The sequence below is a fragment of the Balearica regulorum genome, chromosome 2 (assembly GCF_011004875.1).
Source record: "Balearica regulorum gibbericeps isolate bBalReg1 chromosome 2, bBalReg1.pri, whole genome shotgun sequence".
Taxonomy (NCBI): Eukaryota; Metazoa; Chordata; class Aves; order Gruiformes; family Gruidae; genus Balearica; species Balearica regulorum.
The window spans coordinates 133,107,833-133,134,286 of NC_046185.1; the positions used below are offsets into that span (position 1 = coordinate 133,107,833).

The window sequence follows — 26,454 nt, forward strand, 5'->3', positions numbered from 1 at the left end:
AGCATCCCTTGCGGAGCTGTCAGACAGTACAATCGTCTTTTTGTTAAGGCTGGGGAAGTTAAGGTCTTTATTTTGCTTCATCGTCTCACTTGGTCAGCTTATCGCCAGCTCTATTTTTATTTCTAAGCGATGGTAGCCGGGGGTGGGGAGGAGGAGGGGGCTGTTTTCGGACAGCGGTAAAATACACGCACCTGGTGCCGGCTCCCTCAAAGCCATCCCGAGCGCTGCCGCTGCGTGTTTTATTCTGTGCGACAGCTCCCACCAGCGCTCGCAGGGCAGCTTCGAGAGCGGGCGCTTCCCGCAGCCCCGGAGGCAGCGTCTCCCCTCGGGACACGACCCTCCCCAGCGCCCCGGGCTCCGCCTCAGCTTCCCCCGCGGCAGGGCTGTGTGCTGCCCGGCGCCGGGGTCACGTTCCCGATTCAGCCCCGGCGGGGAAACAATGACTTGTTTCCCCCCCTCAGAGCTGCCGCCGCCTCTCACGTTTCCGGGCCTGCGGCGGCGGGACGCGGCGGTGCCCGCCCCCCTCCCCGGGCACCCTCACAGACCGGCGGCCCCCACCCGTCCAGCCCCGCCGCCGCCCGCCCTCGGAGCGGGGCAGCACCGCCCATTGGGGGAGAGGAGGGCGCGGGCGCCAGCACGGTCCGCTCTGCCACTCTATTGGCTGGCGTGACCGCGCTTCGCTTTCCCATTGGTTGCGGCCGCCGCCAGGCAGCGGCGGGGCCGGGCGATACCAGCCCCGCCGCTGCCAGCGCTCGCCGCTGTCGCTCCCGGCGGGCGAGTAAGTCCGCGAGCGGCCGCGGCGGTGGAGGAGCCGCCGGGCGGGAGGGGTGAGTGTGACTAGCGGCCGCTCCCGCGGAGCCAACTTTTCCCGCGCGGGGCCGGAGCAGCCCTCTGCGCCGCCGGGACGGTTTGCTGGCCGTTGGGCAACTAACGGCCGGTTGAAGAGAGCCCCTCTGGCTCCGGGTCCCGCGCGCCGACTGTGCGGCGGGCTCCCCGGCCCCGCCCAGGGGCAACCGGCACCGCACGACTGGAGCGGCCGTTACCCGCCGGGCTCGCGCGCGGGGAGGGAGAGGGCGGTGGCGGTGGGTGAAGGGCGGGGAGGGAGGGAGGGAGGGAGGGGGCGGCGGAGTTGCTGTGGCGGGGCTGGCGCCCGGGGGCGGCGGGGGCTGGTGGAGGGGCAGGGCGGGGGGCCGTGGCGGGCTCGGCTGGCCCCCTCTCGCCTTGCCGGGAGGAGCCGGTCTCTGCCCCCGGCGCGAGGCGGGGTGAGTGGGCCGCGGGGTGGCGCTCCGGGGACCGCCTTCAGCCTCCCCCCCCCGCCCGCGGGTCCCTCCGGAGGGCCGCCGGCATCCCAGCCGCGTCTGGCCGCCTGCCGGGGTCCTCCCGCGCCCGCTTTCTCGCTCGGCTCCCGGGCAGCGATCGGGGAGGACAGAGGAGGAAGCGGCGGCCTCGCCGCGGGGGGGAGTGTGTGTGTGTGTGTGTGTGTGTGTGTGTGGTGTGTGCTCGGGGCTGGCGGGGCAGCGGTTACTTGTGTCGCCTGGAGAAGGCAGCTGGGGTGCGGGCAGCCGGCTGCGGGCGAGACAAAGGAGCGGCTCCCGCTTGTCTCCCTGGAGCAGGGGGCAGACAGCGTGGTGCCTGGCAGCACTTTCCGCTCCTTGTGCTGGCCGCGTGTGCCTGCTCCTGGGAAGACTTAGGAAATAGTTCAGTAGCGTGCTGTGAAATACATGGATTCTAACCCCATCTCTTCTGTATAGGGTTTTTTCCTTCCGCGTTGACTTCGGTGTCCGCGGGTGGGGATGCGAGAGGTAGCAGCAACAGTTAGAATTGCAGAGTGTTTGCGGTTGAGGTTCGTATGTAGGAAGTGCCCGCAGACTGCAGGGGATTGTGCCTGTGTAGGCTTCGTTATTTAACTTCACGCACGTTAGACTGGAGGAACTTTCCGCGTGCTTTGTGTTTTAAATAGTAAAAGCAGAGGTAATGCCCGTGAACTTGACTTGTTCCGTGTAATCCAGAAAGCCATCACGTTTGTTTCCCATCCAATTGAATTCTAACTCTATCCTGAAAAGCTCCAGAAGTCTTAACACAAGGAGAAAATTTGTGTACTCAAGAATTATTAAGTCTTGTTAGCTTTGATATTTCATAATTTTTAATATACACTCCTAGTGTGTGAGGTTGTAGAAGAATAAATATGAAAGTTTCTATTAAGTTATTGCTGTTAGGTAGTTTTGTTAGCTGCAAATTCAGATTTGGTGTTTACCTTTTTTTTAAGGCAACTGAACAAATGTCACTGCAAAGAAGCAAAAAACAGTTTTATGTAGTGAGGTGTAGAGTGACTTTGCTTTTCAGTGCATCTAAAAGGCTTTTCTGCAGTTTTTCCCTCCAATAATGCAGCTAGATGCTACAGTTTCTTTTCAGAAGCTTGTGCTTTTCACAGAATACCGTCCTCTATGCTAGTACCTTGTTTTTGTTGTGTTTTCCAGCTTCCAACAAGTTCTTTTATGTTGTGAAAAGTAAGTAGCATTGTAAAGCTTGGTCAAATTAACTTCCAATCTATTTTACTTTCATCAGTGGAATACTTTTGGTAAGAGTAATGTACTTTGAAGTTGAGTCTTAGATTCATCTGGCACTGTTCTTGGACGTATTTTTTCTCCAGAATAAGAAGACAATCTGAAAATACTACTTTTGAAATGCAGAACTCGGCTGCTTCTCTTCTGTGCTAACCTCTTTGTGAGACGAGGTACTTTTAACAGGCCTTTTATCAGAGGGGTGACAATATTGAGGAAGTTCAGTATTGCTTTGGATGATTTATTAACTAGCAATTTACTTCCTTTCAGTGTTGAGCTGTTTTAAAGGTAGAAGTTAATTCAGAATGATTCTTACAAGGAGAAAGGCTTTCACAGGCAGAATCATGTTGAACTTCTGCCATAGTCTCTTGAATGGGAGGGTTTTCTTTCACTTCAGAGAGTCCATGGTAGGCATGTTCACAGGCATAACTGGATAGTTAAGTCACTTGGGTTCTAATTTTGCAAGGACTTGTATCACAAACAAGCATGTGTGTAAGATATTGCAAGGCTAGGCACTACAAATGGTATGTGTCATCTATATTTTACTTAGCACAATGGGGCTGGCTGTAAGCTGGGAGAAGAGCCCGTTTACTGACGCATATGTTATGACTGTATCAAAGCTAATAGTAAGTCACTGAGTTAAAGTCTAATTCTTAGTACCTGTTAGTGTAAAACCCCAGTATCTTGAACCTCCTCTGTACATTCATGTCCGGACATGCATTTTCATTAAATATTGCCTTAAGATAAATATTAGGTGTTCTCTTAACCTGTCACTGATATTAACACATGCAATGTGAAAATCACCTTGTTCTTTCTGGAGACTTATTAGTTATCAAATGTTGGCTAATATCCAGCTATTTTAATTAGAAAGTAAACATACATTTTATGGCCCAACATGACACCGTTTTGTTTCAGGTTGTGTGGAAGATGCGTAGTTTTAGAAATCTGCATGATATGTAAGAGAAAAGTCACAGTTCCCAGGCTTTCCTTTGGGATGAAGAGCCTGTGGTGTACTCCTTATATTTGAGGCTTTCAAATGAGACTTTCATGAGGCTTAAATGTTTATGTTGATGAGAATATTAAGATGCAACAAAGATCACCTGGGCACTCTGCAAACATACAAAGCCTATATCTGGAACAGCTTAGACTTAAATCCGTTAGGTGGATCACCAGGTCAGGTTTCATTCCCAAGCCTTCACTTAGGCAAATACGCTCTTTGCATAACCTGGCATGCTTCCTCTCTCGCAAATGCAAGATTGGGTACAAAGCTTATACTTAAGTCTGTCGTAGGATTTGTGCGGGTAGTTTTGTTAGTATAAATGGAGATTACACATATGAATCACTGCACTTGTGTGTTACTTACAGTGTTACCAGCAGTCAGTCTTCCAGGAGTAATATGCATGAAGTTTAAGCAGGACGTCCTATCATGCTGTATGGGAAATGAGAAGCCTGGTGATAGAACCTTCACTGTGTGTATGCTCTGTTGTCTTGGAAGTTAGGAGAACTAGAGTCTGAATCTCTTACGCTTTAGAAAAACTGAAGACTGCAAATTTGTATTTATCTTCTGAGGTATAGTAGCTGATGACTGGAGTGGCATTGTGTAATCTCTAAGACTTCTTCCATGGTATTAGGAAAATACAGTGAGCTTAAACCCTGCTTTTTATATGCAATGTTTTTCAGTGTGTTGGTTTGTACTTGGTAGGATGTACTTGAAAGTATTTGTTGTTTTACTGGACTCTGATAGTTTTCCTGCTCAACAAAATTACAGCTTTTGATTTGTTAATGCTATTCTGTTGAATTATGCAAGTATAAAAAGCACCCCCACCTTAATTAGAATTGTAGGCATGATATCTTTTCTTTAAATCCATATTTTATTTGTGTTCATGAAAATTGGCCCTTTTGGCAGTTTACTGTCCTCAGTTGCCAGAATTGAAATGGTGGCATATTAAATGCATATTTGGGAGCGGAGAATGTGTTGGATTTAAAGCATTATTTTTTTATTAGCATTAGTTAATTAGGAACTTAAATTGGATTAATTTGTTTGAAATGCTTCTTGAGATAGTCTTGGAAGGCAATAACAAAGTGGTGTCGGGATAAGGACTGAAATCTGTGTCAAATCGGTGTTGTTGAAGACAAGGAGTGTGAAAATGTTTTGAATGTGTAGCAACTGCATATTGCTGCAAGGCCGTGTTTAAAGCTTCTAGCCTGCTCAAGTTCAACATGCCATTAAAATGTCTTATTAGTTCCTGCATTGACCAGAATCTTCCCTATACTCTAGAATGTATATTATAAGTGTACGCACACACTTTTAAGATGAAGTACTTCTGCATGCCCTCAAGATTTTCTTTATAAGTAACTGACACTTAAAATATTTGAAGTTATTTGAAAACATTGGTGAAATTTAAAAAGTCTTCCATGAGCCTGAGGAGTGAAATGTTTCTGCATTTGTTCTTATTGTAAATGATCAGATTTCTACCAGAATTTGTGCTGAAACTTTGTTAGCATGAAAACTCAAATACTCCTGGATTAGATTAAAAAAACCCAACGTCTGAAAGATCCAACAGCCGTAATAGTTTTCAATTTATAGCACATCTAAAACAATGCAGGATATGAAACGTTTTCTTGTACTTCTGGTGAAACTGTTGTGACCCCTTTGTCCTAATTAGGACCATGTTCAAGAGCAGCAGAATAAAAATAGAATGTTGGCTTAGTCTGGGAGGGCAAGTGTTATTTACAGCGATTTCTTTAGACGCATCCCCACATGAACTTATGTGCTTTGGTAACAAGTGGAAAGGTGGTGAATGAAAGCAGCATAACTTACAGCCCAAGTGAGTACTGAAATTGTTTGAACGTGACCCTTTCTTGTCATTGCAGTGCCAGAAATGGGAGGATGTGTGTTTGTTTCAGTGTGATGAATTAAGGGCTCTGTTTATAAGGCTTCAGTGTAACTTCTAAACAGTGTACAAATTTAATACAAGTAGGTTCGATAAACAGTTGTTACTAGGAGTATTATTTATTCGAACTGGAATTAATAAAGCATGTGGAATTTGGACAGATACTTAATAATCATCAGTCTTCTGTATGGAGAATGCCATGAAAGGCGAGGGCGTGCATGAAAACATTTCTTAGTTTATTTTAAATGACCAGTGTTGCTGAAGAATCATCTGATTGTTGAGAGGAAGACCGGAAATGGGTTATCTCTCCAAAACAGATGGGTGTTTGTGTTCTTCCATCTCAAACCTCTGATGATATGAAATGCTGTGTAGCAATCAAAGCATAACAAAGAAATTAAGGTAAAAGCAATACTAGCTGAGTAGTAAAACATGCGCATTGCTGATGCAAAAGTCGCTGAATATTTGTATTCCATCCTGATTGGCGTAAGAGCTCTTATTCTAAACTTGGTGACAGAAACTGTATATTTTTGGCACTTTTGATAGCTATGAGACTGCTCTTTTAGGTAAGAGATAAGATATCCTTTACATCTTGTTACTTTTTTTGATTTGGAAGCTAACCTTTAATTAAAAATAGCATAGTATGCTCTGAAGCTGCACGGGATACTAATTAACTCCAGTGCTTAAAGCCATACTGTCTCCTAAGATTTCCTGCTGTTTGCACTGGATAAATATTTATGCTTCAGCAAGACATTAACTTCAACCTGATGAATAGTGCATACAACTTTAATATTTTTGTTAATACTAAACACCCTGATTCAGTACTATTACAATATTTTATTGCAACTCTTTTTTTAGAAAGGGGGGAAGAAGCCCATTACACTTTAAATATGTGATAGAGAATTAAATCTAATACTCAATAATTAAGTTGTCTAGCAGTCTGAGTATTGTACAGAAGCTAGTGCTGGATAATATAAGGTCTTCAGGAATGCCTGGTTAATGGACAAGGCTGTACTATAGCATTGTGGTTTGTTTTCAAGTAGTTGAATCCCGTTCTCATACACAAAGACAATTGCTTTGCATTTTTAATTCTTTTTAATCTTACAGTATTTGCTATCTTAAAGGAAGTGACTGGAATATGTGTAAAAGCATTAAGCTGACCTAGTAAATCTTAAAATCTGCATTTAGCAGGTTTTTAATACCAGCCACCATCCCTGAAAGTTAGGATACTGTGAATATTTTCAAACAGTCTATCATGTAAGACATGTTGGGTGTACTATAGTAACATCTCTGAGGAAGCAGGCTATAGGATCTACAGGTACAAAACTGAAAACTTTTTTCCCCCCAGTAACATTCCTTCTCAATGTTTGCTGGCTGAAGGAAATCGTGTTACTCTTCCAGAGCTGAAGTAGGTTACAAAATCAGACTGCCATGTTATATATTTTGTATTAGGCTGATGAAGGGAAATTTCTTTGAAAGCATGGGGAGGAGTGATATTAGGGAATTCCTTAGCTCTTGGTACTTGGTGCTAAAGCAACAATTTAATGTTCCTTACAGTAACTTTACACTGGATTTTGCCAGTGAAATTCTGAGCGTTCTCCTCTACTTTGTGTTTAGTAGCACATCTGGCTGAACCAATTATTGTCTACTCAGTTAAAATAACTTTCTTACTGGCTTTCTTTAGGTTGTGCCAAAATACCTACCTGCTTCATGTCACATGCTGTGGTCATGCTACTGCTTTTACTCAGAGCTTTTAGGCTCAAGAGGCTGTAGTCTTTCCACTCACATCTCTCACACTTGTAATTATATTGACTCCATATGTCAGGTCTAGAAAGACTAACAGGCTCCTGCATTTTTTTCCTGCTTTGAACTAAATTCCCAATGCAGCAACCTGAGGAGCAGGTGAAAGGCTTTTGACAGTAGTTCTGCACATCACTTACACATGCATTCTGTAGCTTTGCTGGTGCTGGTGTAGTATTTACCAATTCCTGCCTGTCTTGAGAGAATGTGATTTACATTTAATTGTAAAGCTGAAAAAAAAATTAAAGTTTCTTTCCCCTCTCCCTGTTTCCTCAGGAGCATTTTGTCAGTACTGTAAATGATGGGTATTTTCACCACACTGGTGGTGTGATGAGACACTATACTACAGACAATCAAATTCGTCATGTTACTTAGTGAAACACAACAAAGGGAACATCTGTTTTGCAGAGTACTTAATGATACTGCTTAAAGTATCAGAATTCTGTTGTTCAGCTAGAGTTGGTTGGGGTTTTGTTGAATTTTCAGTAATGTGTGCAAATATAGCAGAACAATTCTTCAAGCACTCTTGCATCATGTTAGAGATAGCAGAGATTGCTAATCTATTCAACTTTTAATTTTTTTGCTGCTGTAGTAACTTTCATTTGGCATACATATTTTCAATATTACTCTTTTTGTCTTACACCAAAATTTTAGAGCATATGAAGCATGCGCATTTGCGCTAGTTACCAAGAGTTCTTACTAGAATGTAATGGTTATTTGTGCAGTGGTATTTTATCCCAAACTGTTGTTATTGGCAAGCTGTAGCTGTACAGGTAAAACTGATAAGAATTTTCCACCGGAAACTTAACATAATCAGAGAAGATCTCTAAACTGTACAGTTTCTTTGCATACGTAATCCATACATCAATTCCTTAAGGAAGCGATGAAAATCTTTCATTCATTCCCATTTTAGTGATATGTTGAAGTGTCTTAGATGTTTTGTTCTATTCTGGCAAAGAAGTGGATGAGAGTTCACCTATGTTCAAAAAGTTGCAGCAATCCAGTGAAACAGTGACAAGGACTAACATTTATAACTGCTTTTTGTTGTGAAATACAAGTCCAGTATAAATTCAGTAGCAGCAGTAGGATGTGGGTATACTTGATGCCAAGGGAAGAAGGAACACCTAAAAGGAGGTTCCTGCTTGTACAGTAAACAGAGGAACTGACAAAAGTGTAAATCAAAAGTTAACTGTGATGAAACAGGAACAAAATAATGCCACATTTACCCTTCAAGAGGTTCCTTAAATGTGTCTCCTAATTTTAAACAATAGATGTATGATTCTTTTGTGTTGTGCAGTTATTAACCCCCGCCCCTGAATATCATGCTGTTTGAAAAATGGCCATTCACTAAGATCGTATTTGTTACTTCTTATCATGTGCTATAGCTTGCTTTGTTCTTGGTTCATTGCAACTCCTCTTTCCTATGGGTATGACAGTTTTTTATGAACATAACATGTTGCTTGCTAGGGTTGTTCAGCTGTATTAATGTCATTCAGCTCTGGTTCATTTGAGTCCACTGTCCCAAACGCACATGTAGCCAATGACCGGTTTCCATGTATTGTCATAATTGCATCTGCCATTCAAGTGACTTTTCAGTTGCTGCTAGTCATTAAATCAAGTTCCAAGTTGATAGACTTCAGATTATTATAGAAATAAATTTTGACTACTTTGTTAGGCTACAGAAAAATTTGTCAGGCTCTAAATCATGAAGTCTGTGCTCTAAGCCAGAGCTCTGAATTTGTAACTGAATACTGAAGTACTGCTGGCTGACTTTAGAAATACTAGATGTGAAGGTCTTAAGGAGTGCACTTAGAAATCAGGCCTGTCTTGAGCAGCAAACATCTTGAGATTTAATTAGAACGCAAATAAAAGAAACAGGAAAAGAAAATGAGTGTATGCTGGTATTTTTAATCTTAAACTGTTTTCTACTACTTAAGTGATATCAATATAAATTCAGTAGAAACTTTCTGTTGTTATGCCTGTGGAACAGCAGCAGATTACTTGGTGATACCGTTTACCCTGGAAATCTGTACATGAGTTGCTCAAATCAGAGTCCCTCCAGAACCTATATGACTTTGAGTTTCATGAGGTTTGTATTTCTTTCTTGGAATAGTATTCTGAGCTTTACATGCTTTCATGAAGCAGGGACTTTTTACTTGGAGAGCTTTTTCATCTAATATGAATTTAACTGAAATTAATATGCCCTACAATGTGAGACAACACTGTTTTCCTGCTCTGCCACTATTATGCTTAGGGGATTTGGCTTTTTAAAAAAATTACAATACAGAGCAAGACATACAGGGTAGTAAATTGAGACTTCAAGTTGCACACACTTTGTACTATAGCATTGAAATTATATGTGGCAATAGAGCATTTCATGTGTTGGATGTATCTTTTCTGAATGAGACAGAACTGTGGGTTGTGCTGTTACTTTTAAAAAAAATTTAGTTAAAGAAGTCATGTTTTTCTGTTGCTTATAAAGTATGTAAAAAATCACAAAATTGTTCTTAGGTCCTCTGAAATGTTTTTCAAATTAATGTCTCCAGTCTTGTGAGTATAACAGGTTTGTGTGCAGGAAGGCTGTTGTGGGGGGAGGAAGGGATGAGAAAGAATGAGAAAACTGCCGTGGAGAGAGAAAGCATATTTTTCCTGAAGTTGTTACACACAGCATTATGTGCATGTGTTGATGGATCATCAAACAGGCAGAATAACCCAAAATGTCATTCTCAGCCAGTGGAGCTGGGAAGTTTTGGCCGAAAGTGTTGCATTCTTAATGTCACTACTAAAAAGTGGAAGTTGAAGAGTGTTAAAAACAGAAGGTGAAGAGCCTGCTCAAACTCCTGTCCCTAGTTTGTGAGCTGAGTCTTTTTCCTTCTGATAAGTCACTGCTAAACTACTTGCCATATGAATGTTTCTCCACTTGCTGTAGCTGAAACTACATGCTATAACGGTAGAAGGTGTTGGAATAGTACCTTTAACAGTTGAAGCTCAGAGGTGAAGTACAGCCTCTGCGCAATCCTCCACATGCTTTTTAGGTCATACTCAAGCTATTGTGCAGCATCTGCTTATGCATGCTTTACACTGAGAGTGTTTCCAACAGCTAAATTACCTGACACATTTCTTTTTGACATGTGGCTGACAGTTCTGAACAAACTCTAACTTGAGATGAATTGCAATTTTTCACTTAGAAAGGAAAACTTGTTTGTAAAATTAGCTTGTAGCAAACAGACTTCACAAATGGCTAGATTAAATGAATAACTACTAGTAAATGTGTACTGTACAGTAGCACTGAAGTTTGAGAGGGCAAGGAACTAGACGTCATGGCATTGCTACCAAATAGTGTGCTGTGCTCTTGAAAAGACCATTGGTTGGTTCAAAGCTTGTATGCAACACTGAAATGACAGCTGCAATGTGATTATTCTCTCTGCATAGTTTGATCTATTTCACTATTTTAAATTTAAGTTGTCTTTGGGTTTCAAGAAAACTTACTGACTTCATAGGGATGTAGTGTACTTTGGGCCTAGGGAAACTAGGGCACATGAGAACAGTAAGTTTACTTTGCTTGGGGGTCTGTAGAGAATGTTTCTTCTAAGCGTGTAACTTCTGCAGCACTGTTTTCCCTTACAGAAGTGCTAAGAGCACTGTGTTGTCTACTGCAGTATTGCCTGCTCATAGATGCTCTTGACACAAGTTACAGGAGTGCTGATACACAGAAAAGAGTCAAAATTTCTGAAGGTTTCTAGTTCTTATCAGAACATAAAGAAGATACCTTTATTTTAATACTATGGAATTTTTTGTCTAAAGCAAAAACTGGAAAACCTGTGTGGATTAAGTCACTTCTGCAGTATCAGCCCACTGTTTCCTCTTACACATTTTTGTTGTTTCATTTGTTTGGTTAAGCTTGTCGTTGTACTCACTTTAATGTTATCATATCAGAATGGTTACATGGTATTTCCTTATGATGCATATAGTTATTACTTTGATTTTTCTTCATGTATGTTAAACTGTAAACTATATTAATCCAGAATAAGAATCAACATACTTTAAGGCAAGATTTTTTCAACTACATGTATTTTATTTTATCTAAGACGAGACTGTTTATATCTGTTCATTGTTAAAGATTTAATAAGATGTAAGCAATAGCATTTGCATGAAGTAAAAAAAAAAAAAGAGGAAGCAAGTGTATTTCAGCTGCTAAGAAAAACTGTTTTGAAGGTAATAGCTCTTATTTTCCTACAATGAATGTAAGTCTTGATATACTACAGATGATAGAAAAGCTACCACTTCAAGATATACTGCAAATGAAATTGCTTGAGAGAGAGTAGGGCTTCTGCAAGCTGGAGAATGGGTTGTAACTGGAGTAAGTTGGCTTACAGGTGGTCAGTTTTGACTAACTCTGCGGTTATCAGTATAGCAGTTGTACTTAGTGTGGTTTTGTGTAGAAGTCAGCAAGGAAGAAATAGTAAAGTAGGATTAAAAAGATAATAAATTCAAGCTGTGGAAGTTACTTCATCTTAATTCAGTTTGGTACTGTACTGCTAGGACTGCTTTTGTACAGTTTTAGCAATATGAATCTGATTTACTATGGCCTCTATAAATTCAAGTGGATATATTGGTGTGTAATCTTATCTGTCTATCTTGGTGAGTTGTTTAGCGGGCATGAGTCTTGAAAGAGTTATCTCCTTGCTGGTAAAGGGCAGGTATGAAGTTAGTTATGTACAAAGGTGGTTTGTAATTGTTTGCTAATCTGAAGTTGAGCAAATATAACTGTCAGGAGTCAAAGATCAGGATTAAAAATCTTCAAAAGCTTATGCTTATAAGGATCCTACCTTCTGCTCAAGACTTTAGAAAGCTGTCATCATGAATGTGTTGGGTCATGTGTGCCCATATGACTATTTGCCAGCATTGTAAATGGTGGTGTGGCCTCAACCGTAGGTGGTTTTGTTTGGTTTTATTCTATTGACAAATAGATAGGAAGGTTGTAAAAGGCTGAGCTAGTTTGATATGCCAAGTATTTGTGTGTAGGTTTCTGGGCTGCAAAGCGTCAGTATTCTATGGCACCGGATCCTTTGCACAAGAAACAACTGCATTTTAGATAGTTATTTATAGTTTCTATATGGTCTAGTTAATGTATGCTTTCTTGCTTTAGAGTTACTTTTTTTTTTTCCTTATTTGTTGTCATCAAAACCGAATTGAGGTCTGTCGCCTGTGGTTGAATATTATTAGCCCTGTGATTTTAAAAATTTGTAATGGATATCACTCAGGAGAACTTTTCCATTTGATAGGCAAATATCTATTACTTTGTCATATCCCAAGTGTAAACTATTCCAGAAGCATATGTGCACAAGATCAGGAAATCTTATTTAAATCTGTATCATGGAAAAATCCATTGACCCCTGACTCTCTTCTAGGCTGATGTTTCACATTGTGATCTAAAGTGTAAGCTGCAAATAAGGTGGTGGCTTCTCGCACTGGTGGGGGGGAGGGGAAGGCAGTAAAACTGAAAAAAAACCCTTGGCAATATGAAATTCACATTGACTGCAGTTTCAGTTCCTAAGGTTCAGTAGCCTTTACAAACCACTGCGAACAAGCTTGTTCAAAACAGTTATCTTTGTGTAGGTTCACTGCTACATTGTGAAGAAGACTGCAGTAACGAGCATACTGAATCAGACCAGAATTTCTGCAACCTCGTTGTCTAACAGTGGCTGTTACTAAAGGCCTAGAAAGGAACTGATAGGGGAAGTTGGAAGAGCGTACTGGGGTAGTAACTTCTGACTTCAGCTTTCTGAACTGGAAGAAGTGCTTATATCTTTAGTGGCTGTGGATGGATTCTTCCATGAATGTGTCCAGGCTTTTTTTTCCTGTGCATTTATGTAAAGTTCATGTACTTGGACTTGGGACTCCAACGCATACTTCCTTTGCATTGTTTTTGGTAACTCCTTCTGTTTGTTTTGATCCTGTCACCTATAGTTTCACCTAATGCTTGTTAGTTCTCCTGTTAGAAGATGCTGAAAAGCCATCTCTTGTCATTTTTAGGAATTTGCTTGAGTCAGTGATGCTCAGTGCACCATAGCTATCTTGTTGACACTGCCTGGTTTTACACTGAAGATAGCAATTATCAGAGTACATTTGATGCTGAGTCTTTGAGCACTGCTTGTGGTGTGTATTTGAATAGAGCATGTGTCTTAATACAATGGGGTTTTTGTTTCTTAGTGCAAGTTTGAAAAATGTCAAGAAGTCAGACCTGGCCTTTGTGGTTTCTGAAACTTGCCAGGGTGGTTTTTGGAGTCCACAGTAGCATCAGTTTCTTTTCTCGAGAGATTTATTTGCTACCTATTATTACACCTACAAGTATCTGTTGAACAGGATAGCTTGACCACATTCAAAATTGTATAGTAAATGAACAGATCACTGTATCATTAGAATGAGTTGTGTATTAACATCAGGAAAATGCATTCTTTGGCAATTTGTTCAAGATTACACTTGCCTGAGTGCTGTTTCCTGTTCTGAGGCTTACCAAGGATTGTGTCTTTCTCTGAAATGTGTTGAGAGAGAAAAGGGTTCAGCAGCATGAATTTTAAGTATAGATTGTAGTCTGTAAGTGAACTTCATGTATGATGTAGAGCTGATTAAAAAGTGGTTAATACTACTTTTACCACTTCAAAGGGTAAGAAAAGTTGAGAACTTATTGGCCCTTCCCTACTTTTGTATACAAACTGCTATAGACTCAAGATCAATATGTACCAGGGACTTGATCTCTTACGGGTCTGATACATCCTAACAGAATACTCACAAGTTTACATGTTCCTCTTCTGGGAAGAGTTGACAAATTTGGCTGGTGGTTCATAAAAATCTTAAATTTCTGCTCCATGTTTCCCTTAGGCTAATTGTTTTTTTGGTTTGTTTTTTTTTTTCTTAGCAAATAGTACAAACTTCCAAGCAGATACTTTTCAGATTAGGTAAGGACACAGTATATGCTTTCCCTCCTCTTCCAGCAATTCCCAGAGGACAGGACTTGAGCAGTTTTTGGCTCCTGGTTTTGTTTTTTCCAGCTCTGCGACTTCAACTAGCAAACGCCTAATGCTGCGGTTCCAGAAGGTCAGTTCTGCAGAACTCAAGAGTTCATTCTTCATCCAAGTCCAGTGTCCTTGTACTTAATCCAGATTTCATTTACACACATGTATTCTGTGGATGAATTCTACAAAGGTTGGGTAGCTTTAATAGGAAAGCCACCTATTGTGAGAATTTCTTTTTAAAGAACAACCTGTGCATGTGTTGTCTGTGATTTCATTCAAGGTTATGATTTGATATTATTGTATTAAAATCTTGAGTGACGGGTATGAAAAACTGAAGCCATTTAAGTAGATGGATCCATTAGTAAGTTTGCCAGAGAATCATACTAATTCATCTTGTCTTGCCCTCCACCAGTTCAGTGTATAGCAACTTTTTCTCCCCCCTCTTTTAAAAACAGTATGTTCCTGTTGTATTTGTGCTGTAATGGAAAAAAGAATGGTCTTTGTAGAGACACTGTAGAAGTCTCTTCCAAAGAAGACTCACTTTTGTCAGATAAACTTGCTTGATGTCTTATTCCTGCTGTACTACTTATCTTGAAACAAAGCAAAAATTGGTATCTCCTGTGTAAGCAGAGTTTTATTATAGCATTAGAATAGAGCAAGATCAATTTACAGCTCTCAGAGGCTGCTTATTACTTGGGAACAGATCCAGAGAACAGTCTTACCTCAAGCTATATCAAAATGGATTGCAGATTTTGAGTGGAATGTAAGTTAAGACTTAGTCTCCTCTTGTTGGTATTAGAGCTCAAGTTGCATGTGTGCTAGGGTTCCAGTGTTAGAGATTAGTAAGGTCTGTACAGCTCTATGTATGGTTACTTTAAATAGATGCTCTACTAGGAAAGCTAGTTTGTTAATTATTATTTAGTATAAATCCTATTTTTTGCTGCTCATCCAAGTTGAGAGTCTTGTGGAAAATACTGCAAAGTGCGCTTAAGTCACAAGGCATAAACGCACAGATAAATTTGCCATGTGTTAGCTGGGCTGCAGTAGCTATGCATGCTTTCATCATGTGGCAAATGGGAAGTAATGCGGTAAGACCTGCAATGAAAGTGTGTCACCTAAAGTTCCTTTATTTTATGTATGATATAAGCTGAAAATATGTATGTGTCTAATAAAATTTCAACAGAGATGTGACAACCTGACTGTTACTGAGATCCATCACAAATAATTTTGTGTTATCATTTGAATCTGAGACTTATTCCTCTTTCCTGCAATTATATTCCATCAGGGCATCCAAATGACTCTGCCTCTTAATCTTTTGGAATGAGGAGCACGGGGACATCTGAAGCTGCTCATCAGTTTTAGTCAAAGTATTGTTTGATTTGTGAGGGGAAAAAAGCAATTTATTTTTAAAGAAATTCTCAAACTCTACTCATCGGAAATCTTTGCAGGGACTTAAGAGGAAGAGACCAAGGAAAAAAGTCTATTCAAAGGGAATTACATGGTGATGTACCTTAAACCAAGACTTTTTTCTGGAGGAGAAATGCTGTGTAGTGCTTGCTGTATTGTTTGAATTTTCATTACAGTTTTGGTTTATAAAGTACATCTTCAATATAATTTTACAGCTTGCTCTCAAGGTAGCATGTATTTACTTTATCCACTTTATGTTGCTTTAATTCCATAGCGACTGGGACATCTAATGCTTACAGTGGCCTATATCTTGCAGGTGAATCCAGTAAAATGGAGCTGTACTTGGGCATGCTTTTTGAATCCTTTTGGGATTTTTTTTTCTGGAAAAGGTTAACGGATTCTATAAGTTAGGCATTATTTTGGCCCACTTTGTGTTAAAAATTCCATTTTACAGTTACATTTTGTAAACTTTCTATGGGCTTCAGAAAAAAAATTGTATTGTTAACTGAAATTTGTTACTCCTTCCTTTAGAACAGTCTTGGGTTTGCGGACTGTGTCCATACATTGTTGCAGTCCAACTTGATCTATTGTTTAACTAGCGCAAAATGTGGCAATCCTAAGCAAAACAGTAGGTTGCCTGTTTTGAAAGATCCCACACACCTGATGTGTGGATTTGAGGCTTGTTTATTATAGGGAGAGATCAGTCTAACAGATTATCTTTGTCTTCAAGGAAAATAATTATAAAATTAGATTTCTTATTTGTGACACTCAAACCTGTGTTGCTGTGGATGCGTATGTACTTGAGGTTAAACAATGTATTCAGAAGACTATGTGTGTTTTTAATGCATGAAGGTAAAATAACAACAGTTTATCTTCTGTGCATCTCAATGGCCTTAACTCTCAAGGGAATGCCTCTGTTACTTTAAAAATCAAAGACCTGATCAGCAAAACCTTTGTCCTGTTTCTTTTAGTTCAGCTTTTTATAGATTTCATTTCAAAAGTTCGTGGTTTTGCCAAAAAAGACTTGCCTTCAAATACACAGTCATAAAAGCTTGAAGTATTGTCCTTATTCCAATGGATAATGCCAGCCAACGATGCTCTTACTGTTATTATTGGTCAAATTAATCCTATGTTCTCTGGGAGGCTTTAGTCTGAAAATAACGCTTGATGAATCAGTAGAAATAGGTGAAAAAATGCATCTCTTGGATAAATGTGGTGCCAGCTATGGACTTGGAGTATCCAGGATCCTCTGGACACTTTTCAATCTTTTTTAATTCAAAGCAATGTTTCTCGCTGTGAACAGTCAATATTAGCACAGGCATTTGTGCTGTTAATGAGGGTCAGTAGGGAATGGTTACTATTGTCAACCCTGCTGAAGCATGAGACATTGCAAAAGTCCTGGATTTCACAGGAATGAAAGTAAGGCTAGTAGACTGTGTGATTCTGTAGGAACTGATGAGGCTGTTCCTTCAATACTTGTAGTCGGACTAGCCTTTGTGCTTGTTAGCACACAGTATTATCCTTAAAAACCTCACTTCACAGCAGGATTTGACACACAACCTATACCACCACATGGCCACTAATCCATCTTGTCATCATTATACCTTTAGAGACCATCAGTGCTGGTCAGAAAGAGTTGGTATTTAGCTAGATGAGTTTCCTTCATGACAATCCTTTCTATTTCTTTGTTGATACAGGATGACAGAATGGATGAGGTTTGAATGGACCTCTGGAGATCATAAAGTCCAACCTCCTTTGACCAAAAGTAGTTAAAATTGAAACAGATTGCTCAGGATCTTGTCCAACTGGGCTTTGAATATCTCCCAAGGATGGAGACTCCTCAGCCACTCCTTGCAACTTGTTGCAGTGTTCAATAACCCTAACATGAAGTTACATTTAAACCCTTTTTTAGTGTATTTCAATTTGTGCCCATTGCTTCTTGTCCAGTCACAAGACACCAATGAGAAGAGCCTGGCGCTCTCTTCTTTAGTCCCTCTTCTCAGGTAATTATCTACATTCATAAAATCCCTGTGAGCCTTCTCAAGGCTTAACAGTCCCAGCTCTCTCAGCCTCTCCTCATGTGAGAAATGCTTCAGTTTGTCCATCAGCTTTGTGGCCCTTTCCCAAACTCTCTCCAGTATGTCCCTGTGTCTGTTGCCCTGGGGAGCCCAGCGCTCCAAATGTCTCACCAGGGCCGAACACAGGGAAGGATCACCTCCCTTGACCTGCTGGCTGGGGGCTGTTGGCCATCTTTGCTGCCATGGTGTGTGTGGCTGGCTCACGTTCCCCTTGGTCATTGAAGACCCTCGGGGCCTTTTCTGCAAAGCCGCTTTCCAGCTGCGTAGCCGCTGTGTGTGCTGGTGCCTGGGGTGGTTTGTCTCCAGGAGCAGGACTTGGCATTGCCCTTGACACTTCCCGAGGTTCATGTGCTGGCTCATGTGTGCTGTCTGATGTCCCTGTGAATGGCAGCACACCCCTCTGGGGGTATTGACTTCTCCTCTGCATTTGTGTTCCCTGCAAACGCGCCGAGGGTGAGCTCTGTCCCATCACCCATCTTGGCTAATGAAGCTTTTAGACCATGCTGGCCCGGCCTGGGCATTGCTCCCTGGCATACAGCAGTGTGGCCAGGTCTCCAGCTGGGCTTCGTGCCGCTGGTCAAGGCCCTTTGAGCCTGGGGTTCCTGAGGCCACTGCCTGGACTCAGGCCTGGGGTTCCTGAGGCCTCTGCCTGGCTCAGGCCTGGGGTTCCTGAGGCCTGCTCTCACTGGTAACAACAGGAGTGAAGGTGGCAGCGAGTAACTTGGGCTTTTCCATATCTTCTGTCAGCAGGTCCTCTGCCCTGTTCAGTTATGGTGCCCTACTCTTCCTGTTGCTGATATGTCGGCAAAAGCCTGTGAACTCTTCTGGAGCATTCTTGATCCTCCTTCTTGCTTTGATCCTTCTTCCTCTTGGGATCCTGTGCTCTGTTGTGTCATGGTCACTGCAGCTATGGCTGCCCCGGCCTTCGCATCACTACTGAGTTTTTCCATGCTTGTAACTATGACGTTCAGCAGAGTGCCCGCCCTTGTTGGCTCCTAAGTAACCTCTTTCAGGAGGTTATAATCAGTGCACTCCAAAAACCCTCTGGGTTGCTTGTTCCCTGTTGTGTTGCCCTTCCAGGAGGTAACAGGGTAGTGCATGTTCTATGTGGGGACCAGATGCCTGTAAATGTGAGGCTGCTTCAGCTGCATGAACAAGGTATCATATGTTTCATCCTGATCAGGTGATGAGTAGCAGACACCTGCCACAATGTCACCCATGTTGGTCTGCCCTCTCATCTGTGACCCATAAGCTCTCAGCTTTCATTGTCCTTTGCAGGGTAGAGCTCCATGCATCCCTGCTCCTCTCCCACATAAAGGGCAGCTTTCCTTCCTCACCATCCCAGACTGTCCTTAAAGAGCCCATATCCAGCCATGGCAGTAGTCGGGCTGTGTGAACTATGCTGCTGTGTCTCAGTGATCCCGTTGAGATCATAGCCCTGCAACTACACCCAGACCGCTAATTTCTCCTGCTTGGTCACCATGCTGAGTGTGTGTTGGTGTATGGGCACCTCACAGAAGCATCTAATCATGCTGATTTGCTAAAAAAGGTATTAGAGCTTCCCCCATCGTGCTGTCCTGTAGGCAGCACTTACATGTGCTTACATTTGACGTAGGGCTCTGACTAGCTCTGTTCTCTTTGTTTACAAGCTCTCTCTTGCCTACATCTCTGTACCCTTTGCTTGCCAACTCGGTCTGCCACTTCCTTACTTAGGCTGTCAGTTGTCATCTACCTCCCCCGATGTTGCTGGTATCCTTCTCGTGGAGCTGTCCCAACCCTCTACCTGCCAGGAGAAGCCTTTTAGTGGAACTGTGGCTGCTTTGTACCTCCTAGGTGATTACAGCTTCTACTGCTGTTTTCTCTAGAAATGTCCTTGCTTGTCATTCATCAACAAGCCTGTACTTGCGTATCAGTACTTCATAACTAATTTTAAACTGGGAAAGCAAAACTTGGTTGGATATCTCACATGACTAAACATTTCACAAAGTGTTAAATTTTTTCATCAGATGAGTATTTAATTTTGTCATTGTTTGAAATCCATGGTCACAATTTGGATGAGCTAATGTGTATTTTTGAGTAGTTTGCCTATGCCTAGGTTTTCCCCCACAATATGCTATTTTAACTTTTGATAGTTTTGTGTCTTAACAATATGTTGCTCTTTGTTTGAGAATAAGCTATTCCAAAGGACAGTTGTTTTTAAGTGTTTTCTCAAAAATTAAGAGAAATCAGAAATGAATCTCAACAGCCACTCTGCATCTCTTGTGTTCAAGTCTTAGTGCTGATGATCTTGCTCTGACTGAGATTGTGCAGGATGTTGGGCAGGGGAGTCCATCTTAGGCTACATGCTGAGGCAGCAGGCTCGTTGTCTTGCAGTTGCCACGGTGGGGGAGGATTGAAAGGTTTTCCATCAGCCTTTAGTTCAGTGACCTTTTCCGAGTTAGGAATAGCAGTTGACTAGGAAAAGCCTAAACAGTGATTTCTCTTCAGTTAGTCTGTACAGTTTTCTTGAGTTCTGTAAGCTGAAAAATAAATTGAAATTAAGAAGGTAATATTTTCTGTTTTCAGAATGCCATTTCTACAAATCTTTGACTTATTGAGCTTCCCACGCAATACATACTTGGAATTTATTAAACTGCTGTACGTGAAGACTCCCATGCTTAATGCTTCCAGCAGCTTGCATAAGTGAGGTAGAATAAAAGTTCAAAGTAATGTCAGCATGCGAAATGTTAACAAGTAAAAGCATGATAATATTCTTTAAATATTCACAGGGACTTAATTTTCATCATCTGCTTAATGCAGTGACTGCATAGGTTTCACAAACTGTGTTTGCTTATTCTTTCAGGCTGAAGGTTTTGGAACGGATGTTGGAAGATGTTAGCTGTGGATACTGGGGTTGTGGAGGAGTGGTTATCAGAGTTCAAGGTAATATACTCTTAGATATTTAGCCAGTAGTGTTTGAGTCATTGCTGTAGAAAATGAAGAAAAATAGTAACCTTGGATTTTGCTGAGCTAATGTGGTATAGACAAATGTCTGCTTGAAAGAATTTTTTTCCTTGTCCTCTTTGGGATTACATGCTTCCTGATACAGAGCAGTGAAAACGTATATCACAGATGAATGGTCTTGTTGGTTTGAGTAAGGACTAGACTTGACTATAGATTCTGCTTCTGGTCCGCTTAGATACACTGGGAATGTGTTTTCATGTCTGTGTAGTGGAGTATGATCTCGTTTGAAGGACTGCAGATAAGAAGTACTGTAAGAGTTATGAATAGTAAGTTTAAATGTACAGCTTCCAAAGGGCTGTTAAAAAGATTAGATTTTTACCCTCTTAAGTACTGGCAGAAGATCTGTTTAGTGTTAGAGAAGAGCTGTTCATGTCATCTGGAATTTGTGTTCTTTCAGAGTAATGCTATATCCTGTAATAATGTTCACTAGCTGTGTACAGTCAGTCTTGAGACAACTCCTTAAAATATGGATCTGCACTGTTCAGGGTTGCACCTGTGAAACTTAATTTTTATCTATTTCCCATCCACTGTCATTATATTCTGTATGAAACTGCAAAATGATAAATGCAGTGTGTCTTCTAGCAATTTTGTTGTCCTGAAAACACCCGAGATTTCTGTAGTAAGGATTTCTCTGTGAAACAAGTTTTAGTTTATAGTAAAGTCTGATAAATAGTAGCTTGTAATGGAAAATTGTTTTATTTTCATGATAAAAATTGCATTTTCTAGTAGTTATAATATTTTTATTTCAGACACTGCCAGAAGCATCCATATCCAGCTATGCTACAAACTTGAAAGACAAAAGTGCTTTGATTTCATCTCTTTACAAAGTAATTCAGGAGCCACAGAGTGAAGTGAGTATATCAGATCTCTCACACAAAATGTCTGACATAACACCAGCAGAATAAAATAAGACCTTGCATGCTAGTTAATTGTGAACTACAGAACTAAATGAAGAATCTCCGTCAAAATGTTTGTTCTTAGCAATGACGTTCTACCATGGAAACAATTCATAAATTTTGTAACCTACTGAACATAGCTAAGCTTGTAGATCATACTCATGGGCTTCAGGACTTGGGTGTAGAATTGAGACATATGTTAAGGAATTGAAAAGATGCTTGAGACTGATGGAATTCTTTCTGTAATTCAGTATCACTTGAATGTGAATCTATAGCTATCAGAAGCTTGTCTATTACAACCCAAGAAAAGAATGTTAGAGGGGTTTGCAGTCCTTTTAAGTTATTGCTTAGGTTTTAGGAGGTTTTGTTGTTTTAAATACATACAATATAAATACACACATTTGTATGCTGGATGTACCCTTGCTGAAATGATGATGAAAAAGAAAAAAAAAAATGAGGGAAGGGGGCAGGTTTGCTCTGTGCCGGGAATGGTTCCATACCCTGTGAGTACACTTGTTATAGAGTGTCCAGGTGAATTCAGAACATACTGAGCTGGTTTTAGTTGTGTCTTCTTAAGTGTATTGTCTCACTTTCTACCATCCAGCAAACCTTGTGTGTATTATTTTAAAACTGCACCAAGTTCTTAATTCCTCTTCTGAAAAGACTCAGCATACAGAACCGTTCCAAAGTTTGAGATAATGCCAACAGTGGTCACAGGATAAAATGCTTTCAGTATATATGTTTTCAGAGAGAATGCCAATAAACTCCCAGGTTGTCCAGCTAAGAAGAAATGCAATTTTACTTTGCTGCTCAGAAAGGCATTCTGAGTCATTCCAACTACTGAGTCAAGCCTGTCTGGTCTTCAGAATGCATATCAACGTGTAAATTAATCCGATGAGTCTCCCTGTTGATAGCCAAATCTGTACTTTCATATGTTCTTTGATTTCTGACTACTGGCTACTGCTAGGTTTCTCAGGGACCTTAGTAGCAGGGTGCTACTGCTATAGGCCCTGCAAATGCTGCTTGAAAAGGTTGGGATAATTCTGGGGGCAAGGTATTGAAGATTTCACTGTTAGTGAGACTTTGAATTGAAGTGTTGACACTGAGTGTTGTGCTGCCGTGGGAGAACAGTCCTAAAATCTTTATTTGGACCATTCTCTGAGTATCTGTCACTTTGTGGAAGAAGCTACTTGAAGCTTTCCACATTGTGAAAATAGTTATAAACTAGCAGTTAAAAAGACAAGTAACTTCTTTCAACTGCTGTTTGAGATCTGTTAGCTGCATTGTGTAACGACAGCTTGCTTTACAGTGTAGGCTATGTGCTATCCTTTTTTATCTCATGTATGGAATGCAAAGGGGAAGGATTAAAGCGTGAACACTACGAATATTGTTGAGATTAAAAGCAAACAACCCCATCTGTATACCTTTGAACATATGTATGTCTAATGTAATAGTTATCTGCACCTTAAAATTGTGATTAATCTCGTTTTGGGGGATGGATGTGTTCTTTTTTTTTAAGCATTTGAAAAGTAATCGTGTGTATTTGCATTTGTGACTGCATTTTCCTGGTGGTTAGCTTTAAAAAAAAAAAAAATCAATTTGAGAGATAAATGAACTGCTTGTTTGCTATAGCAAAGAAATATCCAATTCATAGTAGCTTTGTTAATAAAGACTTTGTTGGTTACTTTTGAGGTTCCTGGGCCACTGATAGGTGAAAAATGTAATTCAGTAAAAAGAGAGTCTTCAGCAGATGTGAAGATTTAAAGGACTTTTAATTAACTCAAGAGTCCAACAGTAAAATAATAAATAATTCAGAGGGTTGTTTTTTCACAAATTCAAGATTTTTTTTTTTTACTTTCTACCTAAAACACTAGTGCCGTCCTTTTAGATGGTAGCCATGCAGGCATTTGCCTTAGGAAATAGAAAACATTTGGAGTGTCTAACACGTTTGGATGCAGCTTAAAAGGAAGAGGGATGAAATTGCTTGGACACTCTTCTGTTCCAGCATTAAAAATTGTTTCAGTCTAGATACTTTTTTAGAACTATTTTAGGGTAAAACAATATGTTGAAACAGCAGCAATCATTAGTGCGTTTTGATATTAGGCTGTAGCATGTGGTGGCATTTTGAGGAAGAAAATTGGTTTTGTACTGATTATGCATTTATATATGCTGATATAAAGCTGTCGCAACTGAGATAACGATGTGAACATGGATACCTGTCATAGCTATTTATGCGCCTTTTAAAGTTCAAGCACATCATTCTGAACTGATACTTCATTAAAGGAAGCATGCAAATTATGTGAAATATGTAAACCGAAGATGGAAAGCGCTTGTGCTGTTAAAGTTTTCTAGAAGGATCTTTGATACTCTGCTCTTAAAATTGATGACTAGTGTAGCTTGGCATGATTTTTTTGCCGTTGCTGTAGATTTTTCACAGATGCTTTTTCCAAAGAGAAGCTCTATCTGTCGGAAGCTAAACATTCCTCTTTTTTTGTATAGATCAGATTGTCCCAAGTTACTTCTTAAAAAGAACCAAAACCTGCTAAGATCCTTTGGGTTTGGAAGTAACTTTGGGAGCTGAGAAATGTTGACTCATCTTTCTTTGTATTCAGGAGGAAAAACTTAGGAAAGCAAGCAGCTATTCCAGCGTGTTCTTCTGGAGATGTTGCCTCCTTTGCTGGAATAAAGGAAGGAACATGTAGAAGAATGGGTTTCTTACCTTTTTGAAAAGCTTGCTCCATTGAAAAACTGAAAGTGTGACCTAGACAAAAAGCAGAATTGAGTGTTGTAGTTAAAATAAAATGGAAAACATGACCTGTGTGTTACTAGCAGTAAAGTACATATCTGTATTCCAGTTTTCAAGGATTTTCAGAAAGATGTTGAGTAATGCTTTGCTTTCTGAACTGGAGTCAGCAATTCTAATGATTATGGTATCTTTTCTCAGTGCAATGTCTACAATAGTCTAAAATGCATGTCTGGTTTGGATTCCATCGCTTTCAGGTTGCAACTTTTGGGGATTTTGTGCGGGAATACATTTCAGTGAAGGTCTATTACTAGTGCGAACATTCCTTGTTTTGAAATGAATTTATAGTCTATTTCTGTGAGTCATGTAGATGAACTGTTAAGACATTGAATCTTGGGGGTAAGAAACAAGGTAGCAAAGCTAGTCCTTTAGGTATGTTACAATTTGAATCTTGTCTTTTGGAGATTTGCAATTGGATAATGTCATGTTTTATGTAATGCTTTTTTTATATACTAGCTGGAGCTGATAAAACTGATTCTAAATAGCTGGAATCTCAGATTTCATTTTGTAAAGTTCCCTAATATCAACTGCATAGATACTTTTTCAGGGAGTAGTTTCTTAGATTATAGAGTCCTTCTATTTGTTATTACTTGCAAATAAATGATTTAGAAGATTTAATTAAAAATCCCCTCTTTCCCTTTCCTACCCCACTTTTTTTAGAAGAAATCCTTTTACAGTTCCAAACTCTTATCCACAATTTGCTGTGTTTGCTGCCAAAAAGTATTTTTAAGTATGTGCTTTTAAGTTTTTTGCTTGAGAGTTCAGTGCCCAGTTCAGCTGGCTTTGAAAGCGCCTGCTGGTTTTGACAGTATTTTTCCACTTGGGTTAGGAAATCTCCTATCTAAGTGATAAAATAAAAATGTAGCTTTTGTATGTTTACATATGATGGTTAACGCTTTGTCCTCTAGCAGAAGTAGGTGGTAGCACAAGAATGCGCATTAAATCCAGAAACACAGTGCAAGCTGATTGTTTAAGTATTTTCTTAACTTGTTCTAGTTCAATGTATTACTTCCAGTTCAATATATTGCTTCCACTTACATCAACAAATTTGATTGTAAAATTACTCTTGAGGCTTCCCATTTCTGTCTCGAACCTATAAATGCATCAGAGTTCCTAGAAGATTTTAATGAGAGTAGAAAAGTGAACTAATTGTACTGTATACCAAGTTACTGTAATATTTTGAATTTGAGTGTTACGCAGTTTTTCTCACTTGGTGAGTAAAAGCTTCTAGCAATTTGTGTGTACACTGTTGGAGCTCTAGAATAGCAAGACCTTTTGTTCATGCACTTTTCTTGTATATTAGAGATAGAGGGCATGGTATGAGGTGTGGTGATAACAAGTATGCTCTATTTATGCCTTTGAGGCTGGAGGAAGTGAGCCAAAAATGAGAGAAAGGAGCCATTGGAATTCTTTCCTCACATGGAATGGAAAGCTCTTACCCTCTGAAAGTATGTTACAAGGGATGAAAAGTGTATCCCGTGACTTGGGCAGTTATTCCATCAGTTGTTCCCTAATAGCTAAAATGTAACACTTCAGTTTACAGTTTTGCCCAAAGGATTGATCCACACTAAGTTGCAGTGTCTTGTAATGTTTTATTCATTCTCAATTGTAATTTGTATTTCAGCTTCTGGAGCCAGTTTGCCATCAGCTCTTTGAGTTCTATCGCAGCGGTGAGGAACAATTGCTACGATTTACGCTGCAGTTTCTACCAGAATTGATGTGGTGCTATCTTGCTGTCTCAGCCAGCAGAGATTTGCAGAGCAGTGGGTGCATAGAGGCTCTTCTCCTAGGAGTTTATAACTTGGTTTGTATTTGCATGCAATTATTCAGGCCTAAAAACATTGGTGTGCTTTTGGGGGATCCTGTAGAGTATTTTACTAAGGAATAATTAACAATTTTGTTTCAGAATTGAAATGAAGTGATTGAGTATCTCAGTTTTGACTCTTCAAATTGGTGTCCTTGACAGAAATCTGCAACATGAACTTTTATTCTTTTATTT

At 40.3% G+C, this 26,454-nt stretch overlaps 1 protein-coding gene across 8 annotated transcripts in view; it reads left to right on the forward strand.

Annotated features, from left to right (window-relative positions):
- Positions 1-674: 674 nt before the first annotated feature.
- Positions 675-26,454, forward strand: part of HYCC1 (hyccin PI4KA lipid kinase complex subunit 1) — a 46,965-nt gene continuing 21,185 nt past the window's right edge. For 2 of the 8 annotated variants that reach the window (XM_075746023.1, XM_075746017.1), the window contains exons 1-4: positions 675-827; positions 20,596-20,675; positions 21,506-21,607; positions 26,080-26,259. In XM_075746023.1, coding sequence (XP_075602138.1) covers positions 20,625-20,675; positions 21,506-21,607; positions 26,080-26,259 — 333 coding nt within the window. In that variant the 5' untranslated portion in view covers positions 675-827; positions 20,596-20,624. Of the gene's footprint in view, positions 828-1,187; positions 1,263-14,170; positions 14,212-14,247; positions 14,351-20,318; positions 20,441-20,595; positions 20,676-21,505; positions 21,608-26,079; positions 26,260-26,454 lie in introns of those variants that run through there. The other 6 variants (XM_075746018.1, XM_075746025.1, XM_075746019.1 and 3 more) reach the window with 6 other exon arrangements.